At 41.1% G+C, this 13938-nt stretch overlaps 1 protein-coding gene across 6 annotated transcripts in view; it reads right to left on the minus strand.

Moving 5' to 3' along the window:
• Positions 1 to 13938, minus strand: part of Dync1i1 (dynein cytoplasmic 1 intermediate chain 1) — a 309676-nt gene that overhangs the window by 261417 nt on the left and 34321 nt on the right. For 2 of the 6 annotated variants that reach the window (XM_006986876.4, XM_006986880.4), the window contains exons 3-4: positions 5809 to 5923; positions 3099 to 3189 (exon numbers count right to left, since the gene is read on the minus strand). In XM_006986876.4, coding sequence (XP_006986938.1) covers positions 3099 to 3189; positions 5809 to 5923 — 206 coding nt within the window. Of the gene's footprint in view, positions 1 to 3098; positions 3241 to 5808; positions 5924 to 13938 lie in introns of all 6 variants that reach the window. The other 4 variants (XM_006986878.4, XM_006986881.4, XM_006986877.4 and 1 more) reach the window with 2 other exon arrangements.

A 13938-nucleotide genomic window follows, 5' to 3' on the forward strand; every position in this document is an offset into this window, starting at 1 on the left:
TATATATTAAGGCTTTTTATAAAAATATCCATGTTTATAAATAAAGTTACCCTTTCAAATACTTTATTAATATAATTAAGTTTTTAAATTCTAAGAGCATGTCCTTTGTCCATTATTATTAACTTAGAAATAGTTAATTGATTATATTAAATCAACCAAGAGAAGAAGAAAATATCACAAAAAGAAGTTGTGAATGAGAAGTGGTCTAGAGAACCAAAATCAGAAATTATAAAACAAACAATTGTAACTCTTTAAGTTTTAAAATATTTAATTTATACCATCATAATTGGGAATTATTTTATATTTTTAGCTAAAGCATTTGCTGCTTTCAAAATGAGTAAAAGGGGGTTTTGCAAACTTTCTATTTACAGTGCAGTGTTTTCATAAGAGACATGAAGTATGCCAATTTCCTTCTGACTCTTGGAAGACATTTTTAGTTTGAGCTTTAAATCCTGGCAAAGGAATAGAAGAATTTATGTGCACCATGAGGTATGAACAGATGTGTTAACTGGATTCTGAAATCTTTGAAAAGATTTCATATTCTAAGCAAATAGGCAAACTTTTGAGAGCAGGGGTGTCAGCATGTTTCCAGGCTGAGGTTCTGCAAAGATAATACTAACTGTTTTTAAAAAAGTCACTTCTACATGGAAAAAAAAAACATTGAAAATGGAATTCTAAAAAACTGAAATATGATATTCTCTTATACTAAACACTCATCTACTTTATTAAAACAAAATCATAAATCTGTCTGGACCTTTACGTTCAAAACAAGAGCAAGGCGTCCTAAGCTATTCCTAATTCATTCTTCTCAGAATTCAAACTTCGTGCTCGGTTTTTCCGGAAATGATTCTTTTCTTCGCTGCCAATTTTCCTGCATTTTAATGAAAGCAGCCTTTAGCAGGGATCTGCTCTCTGGCCCCTAGCTACCTACTCTAGTCAGAACTTGGCTATAATGAAGTGGAACTCACTGGAGTGTAACTGGGGTGGGAAGAACTGCCTCCCTCTTTCAAAACAATTCACTAGGTTAAAAACAACAACAACAACAATACAAGCACTTAAGGAGGTGGAGGAAAGGACAGTGGTGTCTTGTGAGGAGAACTGCCACTGTCCCCAGAGTGCTAAGAGCACAGGTCAGCTTTTTCAGCAAGTTTTCCAAGAGGCTCGTCAACTGTGAAGCCAGTCGGAATTTCATGCTGCCAGCTGCGCCCCAAGAGGCTGAGCAGAATGACAACAGCATGTTGGAACAGAAACCATCAAATGTCTTAACGAGAGGCCAGTGGAGCCCCAGGGAATGTGATAGCATTCTTCCAGCCCTCAAGTAAATGTTAAATATTATCCAACTGTGCTGTTATCACCAACACCCCCCAAAGGCCTTCTGAAGCCTCCAAAGCAACAGATGACAGAAGATGTGTGCTGCCCCAAATCACAAGGACAATTTGCTAAAATAAACCAGCTTTGCCCCCACCAAAGCCTTTGCTTTCATGCTTCTAAAACTGAAAGCAGTGCCCACTGCTTCCAGAGGCTTGCCAAAACATGATGCTCATGTTTGAGCACACCAGCAAGCAGGTACACCTGAGGAAATCCTGATCTTACTACTTCATCTCTGAGAGAAAAATACAAGCACACTGCTCAGGGCAATTCTGGAGGAGTCTCGGGGTATTTTCTGGTGTGTGTGTGTGTGTGTGTGTGTGTGTGTGTGTGTGTGTGTGTGTATGTGTGTGTGTGTGTGTGTGTTTGAAATCGAGTCTTACTTACTAAGTAGCACCAGCTGACCTTGAACTCATGACCCTCCTGCCTCAGCCTGTCAAATGCTTGGGTTTAAGAATGCACCTCCATGTTCTGCTTAGCTACAGGTTCCTTAACACATTGCTTAGTTCTCTTTGAAAATAGTGTACTTCCAGAAGAAATGCATCTGAAAATGGATTATTTAGAAAAATAGAAGTGCAAAGTTTTGCATCTCTTTCTCAACAGAAAGGTCCTTAAGTAGGGAAAGGTTGAAAGGTACAGAGACAACCCAAAGCCTGATTTGTCATGCATGCATTTGGGGGCGGGGGTAGGGGTTTGGCTGTTTCCTTTATCTGAAGCTTGATTCAAGTATTTTAGGATTTTCTCCCGTGGAGCACACCTTTAATCCCAGCACTTGGGAGGCAAAGGCAGGCGGATCTCTGTGAGTTTAAGGCTAGCTTGGTCTCCAAAGCGAGTTCCAGGAAAGGCACAAAGCTACACAGAGAAATCCTGTCTTGAAAAACCAAAAAAAAAAAAAAAAAAAAGAATCACAGCTAGAGGTCACACACTCATGTCTGCTTTTAATGAAAGTGATTTCTAGCTTCTTGTGAACAACTAGGAGATTCGGAAAACCTGGGTCCCCACTGCTAGAGCTCAACAGCTTGAACTAGAAGGAAAACTGTGTGTCTGAACAGGGGGCTGCTCACTAACTGGTCACTACAAGCCTCCACTCCACGTTCCTTCATATCACCTCCTGGGGGCACCTGTGTGCAGGAATCCCGGAGAACACAATCAACATAAGAGAGTGACTGTGACTATCACGGTGTCTTTCTTCTCTCCACCGCTTACTCTTCAGCTATCCCTTTAGGGGTCAAATTAGAGCACGCCCACATCCTGGCCCAGGAGTCTCTGGACATAGAGAGTGTAATCAAAGTTTGGTAACCGACTCCCTAAGTAACAACAGTGAACACCTGCTAAAATTCCTAGCAATAGCAAGTGTGACGACTGAGTTCTCAACATTGCCAGCTTGAGAAATTAAAAGTAGGGCTAGAAACCAAATCAGAGTTGAACAGTGGAAAGCTGGGTACATGTTTGGTGGAACTTGGCTCCTTCCCTGTTTCTTTTAGGCCTCAGCTAATGGAGATGTTCACATTTATTAAGGAAGATGTGTGGTCTTCAATGAGCCAACTCAAGGAAGGGCAACACTGTTATTTCTAGTGTCCAAACAAGCCTCTCTGTCAGTAAATATTGCAACTCAGCGTGGATTAGGCACAAGCAAGGATCTAACAGGTGCATGCAGATCTGATGGCATTTTCAGCGTTCTCTTGTGTGATTCACATCCCACCATGGCCTTTTGAAAGGGCAATTCTTACCTTGTTAATGGCCCCAGATCGCCCGAGTCTTGGCTTCCAGCTTCACTGGGAGTGCTCACTGATTTCGAAGAGGGAGACATAGGGGTTGGGACTAAATAATGAAAATAACAGGTATCCCATGTTAAAAAATGCAGCGGCTGCACTGAGGAAGAGCAGTGTCAGACAAACCAAAACAGATGGACCCAAATTAAAGTGGTTGTATGGCCAGGGGAGATTGAGATGGGATAAGGAAAAAAAAAAGGAAAGAAAAGGAAGAAAGTCAAGTGAATTTTTCGTATTTTGGAAAATGAAAGTCTGAAATGAATTTAGACAGGATTAACTGAGGGATTCCGAGGCCATGTCCACCTAACGAAGTAAAATGGAGAACCACAATGGTTATCCAGATAGTTCAGCCTACCTTTCTCTGGTAGGAACTATCTAGATCATTCTAATTCTTCACTTTATTTTGTTAGTATAGATGTGACCTATTTAAAAGATGAGGTGTCTATAAAACTTTAAACATTATGAAATGAATGAGCCTAAATAATTTTAAATGCCCAAGAAGGGTGAGAAATCTGTTGAGTGTCTAGTTTAGAGAGAAATGTATGGGTTCATGGAGTGTAAACAATTTGGTGCTGGAACTAAGTGGCAGAGAGGAAGGGTAAATGTTGAGCCTGGTAATTTAAAAATCTCTTTCAAAACAAAGGAAAATGCCAGCCTGCTTTATTTTTACATTTAATGAATGGTTTCATCCCAGCCACTTTCTACTTCATTTGGGACTAGTTTTCCTCTGTCTCTGGCAGCCCTGGTAGACGCTGACACAGGAACAGAAGGAAACTGCCATTCTGAGGGTGGGAGAAAGCTCAAAGATAGGTCAGCTGACAACCTGAGCGAGGACGATAAAGGGAAAACCAAACAAAACTAAGGAAGCACAAATGCAGTTTCTTTCTCCATCCTTCACATCAAGCCAAATGTCCTTCAGCCACGGACCACACCAAACAGGCAAGAGGGCCCCAGGCCGGCCAGTTCAGGGGACTCATACCACACATGCCAAGGAAGCCTTGTGTGGAAAGAAACTTCAGTACAAGAGTGTAGCATCCCATTTGGTTTCCATCACATGTGATTTCCTTTTATTTATTTAACAGGGTAAGGGCTTAACAAGTTTATTTTCCCCCTTCAAATATTGTACCACAATGACAGAACAGTCAAGGAGCTGGGCATTTTCACGTGACTCTTCAATTAACTCCCTGATTACCCTTCATGCTAAGGCAGAGGGTAAGTTGGCGAGATGGGTGAAAATTTGTCCCATTGGAAGGAATTCAGGGGTAGCTGAGAACGTGGCTATGGACTGGGGATACTCAAGTATTTTGTTTTTAAAGTTTAATCACAAGCTTTATGCAGGGTAAGGGATAATAGGATATACCACTACTGTGTTTAATCAGTGTTGACATAGCAACCACATTTCAAAGACTATTTTGAAGCAAAAATATAATTGATCGATAGATGTCTAATTTACATCAGATGTCAGGTAAGTACATAGAAGTTTGCTAACTTCTCAAAGAAGATCTACCAGCCAAATCCCCTATAGATTACATCTTACATAATAAGAAGTTAAACAAAATCTAGCTTTATGAGGGCTTATTATAGCAGCAGAGACATGATTTTACATATCACAATTGAGATAAAATGAAATGCTTTTTAATAGTATTTTAGTTTCATATTTATGCATTAAATTATGTTTTGCAATACTTTCAGTTGGATATATTCTTTCTCTTATTTATATTGATAGGAATAATTGCTTTTCATGGGTAATTTTTTTCTTAATTTAAATAACTATGAGAATAAAAGGAATTTTATTCTAATGTAGAAGTCAAGAAAGGAATTAAACGATGAAATATTTAAAACAGCCCTGATACTGTATTTATTCCTGTTCATCATTTAAATGGTTTTGTTTTTAATGTATTGGATATTATGTAGTTTTACAGACACCCTCAGATTATTTTTTTAGATGTATGGAAAATAAAGAAATAGTAATAGTTATAAATAAATAAAACACACGAAAGACATACGAGTGGCAGAATAAGCACATGCAAGCTACCTTTAACAAATAAAATAAATTATTCAGTACCCAAACCTCAGTGATAAAAGGCTTCATGGACAATCAACTAGAAATGAATGAGTTGGAGGAGGGGTGTTGCAATGGAAATGCCAACTAACAATGAAATCAAGATACACATGCCAAGTAAACTTGAACTTGTAGATTAGCTGCTAATTTTAGGGTTTTCTGCAAATTTCCCACTGAACACTCTATTTTCATCATGTAAGAGCTCTATGCCTATAGTGTTCACAGTATTATAACCAGATTAACATTGTCTATATAGGCAAAGAGAGGTTGCATTTCAGCAGTAGAAACAAAGAGCAATTTGTTAATACTTAAAAACCCCAAGCTGTCTTGTATATACTCCCTAACAAGTATAAATTAATCTGTTGGCGACACAAAGGGAAATTATGAGCATATAATCAGCAAATGCTATTGACTCTGTAAGCATCATTCCCATCTCCTTCCAGCCCTCTCAGTTCTAAAAGGTACATGCAACAAGGACAATAAGCCCCAGATTTTTTAAACATAGAAAGCAATAATAAAGCTAACACTTAGAAGCACAACAATGCTGGACATGGTCTGTCTACACAAGTTCTGCTTGAGCGTAGTAATCCAAGCATGATGAAGTACCTAGAGGGGGCTCCGGCGATATGCCAATGCTTTGCAGCAAAGCTTCCGTCTCTCGGCGTTTGCGGTCCAGATCGGAGTCATCCTGAACAGGTTCTTTCTTCTGTTGCATATCTGCCTAAAAAATTTGATGCCAGCAAGGAAAGTTAGTGATGTAACTAAATGCAAGCTTTTCCTCGATGAAGTGGAAAATGCCTTGACCAAAGACCAGGCAAAGCTCTACATAGACATAAGCATGTGTGGAGGATGAGAACCACTGTAACTGCTCATTTGGTAACTGACACAGGCTCTCTCTTTTGGTTGAAGTCCTGCTCCCCACCCCCATCTCTATCGTACGGTATCAAAATTTCCTAGGCTGGTGAGATGCTTTGGCAGGTAATGGCACCTGAGGCCAAGCCTGGCTACCAAAGTTTGAGTTCTAGGACCTGTGTGGTGGAAAAGGAACCCGTTTAAGCACCGGGCAGTGGTGGCCCAGGCCTTTAATCCCAGCACTTGGAAGGCAGAGGCAGGCAGATCTCTGAGTTCAAGTCCTGCCTGGTCTACAGAGTGAGTTCCAGGACAGGCATGGCTGCTCAGAGAAACCCTGTCTCAAAGAACAAAACAAAAAGAACTCATTTGAGAGTCATAAAAAACACATGCATACAAAATAAGTAAAATGTAATAACTAGAAATAAAAGAAGAGACTTTCAGGGTTCTGGAAGGAAGCGTCAAGGCAAACTTTCTGATGCGTGCTATTTTAAAAGTAAGTCTTGTCTACGTTAGCTTCCTTGTTCCTTCTGGGACATCGGTTCTTGACCAGCAACTCGGTAATACTGATACTCCAGAAACAGAAATTTCTGGTATCTAGCTGAAAAGCAAAAAGTAAGACTATTTATAGAAACCTGTAATTATAAAATTTACTGCTTGTATTAATAGTAGAAGCTCATAGTGGTGAAACCCGGGCTCGAGTCAATATTAAGGCAATGTAGCTTGGTAGTAAATTGTTTCAGTAGGTCTTTTTTTTAAAAACTGGATTCTGATTTTCACAGGAACCATTAACACATAAAGAAGAAAATATCCTTCTAGGAAAACATAGTGTGAACAAAACAAAATTCTACTTAGAAGTTCCTTTCAAAAATTATATCTAAAACACCAACCATGTGAAATCAGATCCTATGCCTAGTTTGTGTTTTTATATAGGACTGTGACAAACTAAAATGGTGTCTAAAAAAGATCAAGGGTCTTGAGTGTTATCTCTCATCCATCTTGCTAGTTCTTCCTCTATACTTCTCTCCTATTCCTTACTCCATTTAACTGTTCATAGTCCATTATTCTCTTTACCCCTTTATACCACTGCATTCTGTCTCCCTTCCTTTGAAACTCCCCCACCTCCATGGCCCCTTACTAATTTTGGGGTACCTCTATGGGTACCCCAAATGAAACACACCTAGGCAAAGATTCAAAGCATGTAACCACTCATATCTTCTGGGTCTGAGTTACCTCACTCACAATGATTGCTTCCAATCCCATGTATGTACCTGATGATTTCATAATTTCTTTTTCTTAACAGTAAAATCATTTTCCATTGTGTAAATGTACCTTATTTTCATTATCCATTTATCAATTGATAAGTCATCTAAGATGTTTGGATTTCCTAGCAATTGTGAATAGAGTAACAATGAATATGGATGAACAAATATCTCTGCAGTAGGATATAGAGTCTTTGGGATATATGTCCAAGAGTGGTAGAGCTGCATCACATAGGAGATCTATTTCTAGCTTTCTGAGGAAGCTTCATACTGATCACACTCCTCCTTCCAAAGCTAAGAGATTCCCGAAGAAGATGGGGAGGTGGTGGTGGTGGTGGAAAGATACATTAGTAATAAATGACTACATTGAAACTGTGTTTGACAGTTGCAACACAGACGCCTCACACATGAATTCATAGTGGTTATGACAGCATTCACAGATGTGGACAAGCTAAAGCAAATAAAAACACAGCATGGGGAGGGGGAGGAGACAGGAAGTCCCACCCCTAGCTGAGGAGCTATTGGCAGCTGATAGTTGCTGGGAGAGGAGAGAGTCAGTGTTCTTTAAGGGTGTGGTGCCTGGTATGTAGACCACATTCCACTGGATGGCCACACACCCAAGAATATATAGGCAGCAAAAATTAAAGTTAATGGGTCTAAAAGAAGGCGACATGTGTCCTGGAAGAGGGGAAAATATGGTAAAAAGACATTGTATAGAGCTCTTAAATAATTAATTAAATGTTTTTAAAAAGATGATGAAGGGAGGTATTCTGAGTCAAACTGTAATTAAACATATTTGCCCAAAACTGAACCAAGAGAATACTAGTGTGTATTTCACAAGCAACCTTTATGAGCCCACAGAAGTGAAACTGTCTTGAAGCCTGTCCAGCCAACTACCCTATTAATTATCAGACTTCCCTTATTCCCCTTTGGCATTGGGCATCCTGGCAGGTAAATTACCTCAATGAGTATAATTAGTTTCATGTTCCTGAGGCAGAAAGAATTCAGGGCAGTTTGGCTTGCCCCAGGCAATAGCCTACAACCCGATTATAAGACAAGTGTGTATTTTTATGTTACTCTGGGCTCAGCACTTCTGTTCTTATTGACCTTGGCCTTAAAGTACAATTTCATTTTTGCAATCTATCTGTCATTAGGGAGAGAACTGTCATTTTGGGGTCTAAATGGAGCTGAGGAGGGTCGTAGATGACGTCAGCCTTCTCATATCACTCCACACTCCCAGAAGGCAATTCTGTCCCTGTCTGTGAAGATAGGAAAGTGCACATTCTTTTCCAGTGGTAACATTTAAACAACTGAAGCATATTCCAGTGTTAATGCACACAACAAACAAAGGCAGAGCTGAGGGGAAAAGATGCAGGAGAATGGAAATCACCATCCATATTGATTTTTCATACAGGTAAAGAGAAGGATGGGAGGGAAAGGGAGAGATGCAAGAAAATGGAATAGTTACAGGTGCTACTGAAATACAGGTTAAAAAACTAAAAAACAATTAAAACCTGTCTTAGTAATGAAATGCAGAGTAGCATGGTACTTTAGAGATGGACTTAGCCTCAACTGGACTGACTCTCAGTTTTACTGGTAGCAACACAATTGTTCTGTTCATCACAAGGTGAACATGCCTGGATCAGTTTCTTGGGTTATAATACCTAATAAAAAGGTGTTTCAAGAATGACTTTGGCAGGCATTATTTTATGGTCATAGAATCTTAGCTGAATGTATCTTTCAGGTTAATTTCTCTCAGCCGCAACCCTTTTAGGGACCTCTTCCTTCACAACACTACTGTGAGAACAAGATATTTGGAAATCTAGAAACCCAGAGCTCACAAAAGCTATTTCTGTCAACAAATGTGCATTGAAGTAAGACAGTATCCATGGAAATGAGATGGGCTGGCGGAGCCTTCACAGAGTAAATGAAAATGATCTGCCTAACCTTCCCTTGGTATAGTAGACCAGACTTTCTGTCATAGCATCCTGTGTGGAAAGGTATACCTTTGGTTTGGGGTTTGAGATTTATTCTAATTTTAAATGGTAGGCATTTAAGAAAGATAGCAGAGATCAATTTGTGTGTCAAGGTGGGCAACACACACACTGTACTTAAACAGTATATCTAAATTTTCACTTCTCAGCACAGGTGAGTATGCAACCCACTGTCTGTTTTGCCTTCTTTTGCAAGATTAACTTTTTACAGTCACTTATTTTGGTGTGTAGGACTCCAGAGTGGGAGTGGCATGCTGTGGCATGCATGTAGAGGTCAGAGGAAAGCTTGCAGGAATCAGTTCTCTCTTTCCACCAGGTGGAATCTGGGGCTCAAACTCTGGTCATCATTCTTGGTGACAGGTCTATACACCTGCTGAGTCATCTCACAAGCCCACTATTTTATTATTTATATATTAATGTGTGTGTGTGTGTGTGTGTGTGTGTGTGAGAGAGAGAGAGAGAGAGAGAGAGAGAGAGAGAGAGAGAGAGAGAGAGAGAGAGAGAGAGAGAGAGAGAGAGAGAGAGAGAGAGAGAGGGATTGGGGGTGCGCCCACCCGCATGTCACACAGCTTGAGTGTAGAGGTCAGAATTGAACTTTTGGAAGAAGATTCTCTCCATTAACCTTGTTGGTTAGGGCCTCCCTTATTGTGTCTGCCATGCTGTGTACTCCAGGCTACCACATCTGGCTTTTTCAGATGGGTTCCAGAGGTTGTACTCAGGTTGTCTGGCTTGAGGGGCACGTGCTTTTATCAGGAGAGTCATCCTGCCAGCTCCATTTTTGGCTTTCTTAATTCTTCTGGAACAAATCATCATGCTGGGATATACTAATGAGGATACATGTTCCTCTTGGCTTACTGAAGCTTAGGAAAGCTTTCAGTGCCCAAAGCTGACTACAGGAACTTCACAGGTATATGACCAGAGCTTATCGGAAACAAGCCAGGTATCTCTTAGCGCCCTACACAAAACAAGGTGTAATCTCTTCAAAGAGACTGTCACTAGTGCCCTAGTGATGAACCTTATGATTCTCCCCTGTAAGAACTACAGGATCCTGCCATGTTTTAATGACTCACCGTGGACTAATTTGGCAATACTAGTAATTAAAAAGACAACAGCTGCCTTTCCCAGAAAGTGATATTTTTGTTTGTGAGGTATAATCACAGAGAGGATAATCAAAGAAAGACAATTTGCCAGCTGAGAGCTGTCAATCATTTTCCCAAGAAAGTTCCATATTTATTAGAGGGACAAGTGAAAACGCGCAGAAAACCTCAACCTGTCCCAGCTTCCAGCAATTCAGCATAAGGCCAAGGTTGGGCTGAAACTTCAGGGTGGCCCCCATTAAGTTCACCTCACTGCATTGAAGCCAAGTTTTCATGAAATTGGGCCTGTGTCTTACATGGGGGCACCCTCTTTATTTTTAAATCAGATTTCAGCCATGATACCACAGCCAAGAAAGCAACTGGCATCCAAAGTAGCACAGAGTGTGTTTTACCCCTGCAGCTTTCTCAGCTCTTGGAGATGATCTGCCCGGGTGGTCCTAATTCCCTCTTCACACTAGAATTCTGGACAGTAAGCCATCCAGGGCAGCACCAAAGGGCACTTTGTTCCGTTTCAATTCTGAATCTTTTTGTTTCATTGAAAGTCTGAGCCTAAATAAAGTATACAAAAGTCAAGCTTAATTTCTAACTCTAACTCTACAAACAACATAAAAGTCAGAACATCTTAATTCAGGCAGCAGTGATGGGGCTGTAGATGCGGCAGTGATGGGGCTGTAGATGGACAGTGATGGTGACTGTAGATAAGGCAGTGATGATGCTGTAGATGGGGCAGTGATGGTGCTGTAGATGGGGCAGTGATGGTGATGTAGATGGGGCAGTGATGGGGCAGTAGATGGGCAGTGATGGGGCTGTAGATGGGCAGTGATGGGGCTGTAGATGGGCAGTGATGGGGCTGTAGATGGACAGTGATGGTGCTGTATATGGGCAGTGATGGTGCTGTAGATGGGGCAGTGATGGGGCTGTAGATGGGCAGTGATGGGGCTGTAGATGGGCAGTGATGGGGCAGTAGATGAGCAGTGATGGGGCTGTAGATGGGCAGTGATGGGGCTGTAGATGGGGCAGTGATGGGGCTGTAGATGGGCAGTGATGGGGCTGTAGATGGGCAGTGATGGGGCTGTAGATGGGGCAGTGATGGGGCTGTAGATGGGGCAGTGATGGGGCTGTAGATGGGCAGTGATGAGGCTGTAGATGGGCAGTGATGATGCTGTAGATGGGCAGTGATGACGCTGTAGATGGGGCAGTGATGGTCCTGTATATGGGCAGTGATGGGGCTGTAGATGGGGCAGTGATGGGGCAGTAGATGGGCAGTGATTGTGCTGTAGATGGGCAGTGATGGTGCTGTAGATGGGCCGTGATGGTGCTGTGGATGGGCAGTGATGGTGCTGTGGATGGGCAGTGATGATGCTGTAGATGGGGCAGTGATGGGGCTGTAGATGGGCAGTGATGGGGCTGTAGATGGACAGTGATGGGGCTGTAGATGGGCAGTGATGATCCTGTATATGGGCAGTGATGATGCTGTATATGGGCATTGCATAGCCTTTGGTTCAGAGATTCCAAAGCAATCTGCAGGACAGAACTTTAGATGGTTTAAAATAATGTTGAGATCAGTCTTCAGCACCTGCCCCAAACAGCTTGTATGTTTATTAATTCTGTCTACATTCTTTTGTTGGGCAGATACTCTGTGGTAAAGTGTGTGTTAGACACAAAATAAAAAAAATAATATAGAGCTCCACTCTTGAAAATTCCTGTCTCTAGAGGAGTCAGAGGTGGCTTTTCATAGTAAAGGACAGAGACAAGAACTGAAAGATGTGTGGTGTGCACAATTAATGGCTAGGTAAAGGACAGTATGACAGAAATGGATTAAACTTGCTGTCAGGAGAGTGTGGTCCATAGAGGACTGTGTAAACACAGATTGAGATCCCCAATCTAAAAGGCAAAAGTTTCTGAGTTTCAACATAATTCCAGAATGCAGAATTCCATACCATGAAATTTTGTTTCATGAAAAATATTATTTTAATCATCATATAAAATATATCTAGTCTATGTGTATAAGGTGTTTGTGAAACATAAATGAATTTCAAGTATAAATGTAGGTCTCCCAACACATTTCCAACTTGTGTACATGTTAACATTCCCAAATCTGAAAAATAAAATCCAAAGTAGGATTTTTTTTTTCTAAACCATTTCAGATAAGATATTACACTATAGGCTATTTTGGCTGGAAAGTGGTTTTAGAGAGAAAAAAAAAGTGGGGAAGAAAAGCATTCTGTTCTACTTCTCCAGACCATGATGATGCTTGTAGATCGTGGGAACAGCATGCTCCCCAGGTTCTAAGTTCAAACCAGGTGTCTGGTGACAGGATCCTCCTTAAAGCTAGAGACAAAAGAAGGCTAGTCTTGTACATCGAGGCTATTTCTTCATTTGAAAAAAGATCAGAATTTATTTGTTACAGATTTCTTTCCTATATGAAATAGTGTAGCCTCTGGGATGGAGAGATGGCTCAGCAGATAAAATTTACTATGTTTGCACAGGGGCTGAGTCTGGTTCCCAGCACCCATATTCAGTGGCTCACAAACACCTGTAACTCCAGTTGCAGGGAGAATTCTACACCTCTGGGGTCTACAGAAGCTGTTCTCAAATGCACTTACACACACACACACACACACACACACACACACACACACACACACACTTTTTAAAAATAAATAAACCTGTAAAAAACACTATAACCTCATGAGGGTACATGGAAAATAAGATCCCATCCTGATCAAGGTGTATGTGTACATCTATCTTATAGGCCCCTTCACTCACTAGTCTCTCAGAAGCACAGAAGGGGTGTTTCTCACTGTGGTGTTTAATCTTGATTGGCATCTTGATGGGATTTATAAACACCTAGGAGACACATTCTAGGCATGTCTACAAGAGTATATCTAGAGAGAAAAACGTATGCTGAATGTGTGTGGCACCATCCCATGATGGGCTGGTGTTCTGAGCTGAATAAAAAAAGAACACAAATGGGGTACTAGCATTCATCTCTCTCTGTTTCCCAGCTGTGGACATAATGTGACCAGCTGCCTCATGCTCTGGTCACTACAACTAAAACAGCACTTGCCAACATACCTTCCCCACCTTGAAAGACTTTATCCCCTTAAATTGAGCCAAACAAAACCTTTCTCTCCTGAAGTTGGCTTGTAAGGTATTTGGTCACAGCCACAAGAAAGGTTACTATGGTTCACTGCCCCATTTCTCTATACTATCCATTGCTCTCTAGTATCTTTTGGAATTTATACAGAACTCTGTCAAGAAGACAAGTTCCCAGAGGCCCTCACTAAAGATTGTTCTGTGAAGGGCAGAACCAAGTTTCTGCACCACATACAATGCAAATGTCTGTGTGTAACCACCAGGCTTAACACTGCCTGTCTGATGGCACTGGCTGTTCAGAATAAACGGAGCCAGAACCATTTGCAAAGGATATTTAAACAGGGATGTGAGGCAGCTCCACGGTGTGGTGATTTTAATAAGATGTCACTCATACTCAGTTGGTCCTCAGTTGATGAAACTGTTTGGGGGCACCTT

The sequence above is a fragment of the Peromyscus maniculatus genome, chromosome 3 (assembly GCF_049852395.1).
Source record: "Peromyscus maniculatus bairdii isolate BWxNUB_F1_BW_parent chromosome 3, HU_Pman_BW_mat_3.1, whole genome shotgun sequence".
Taxonomy (NCBI): domain Eukaryota; kingdom Metazoa; phylum Chordata; class Mammalia; order Rodentia; family Cricetidae; genus Peromyscus; species Peromyscus maniculatus.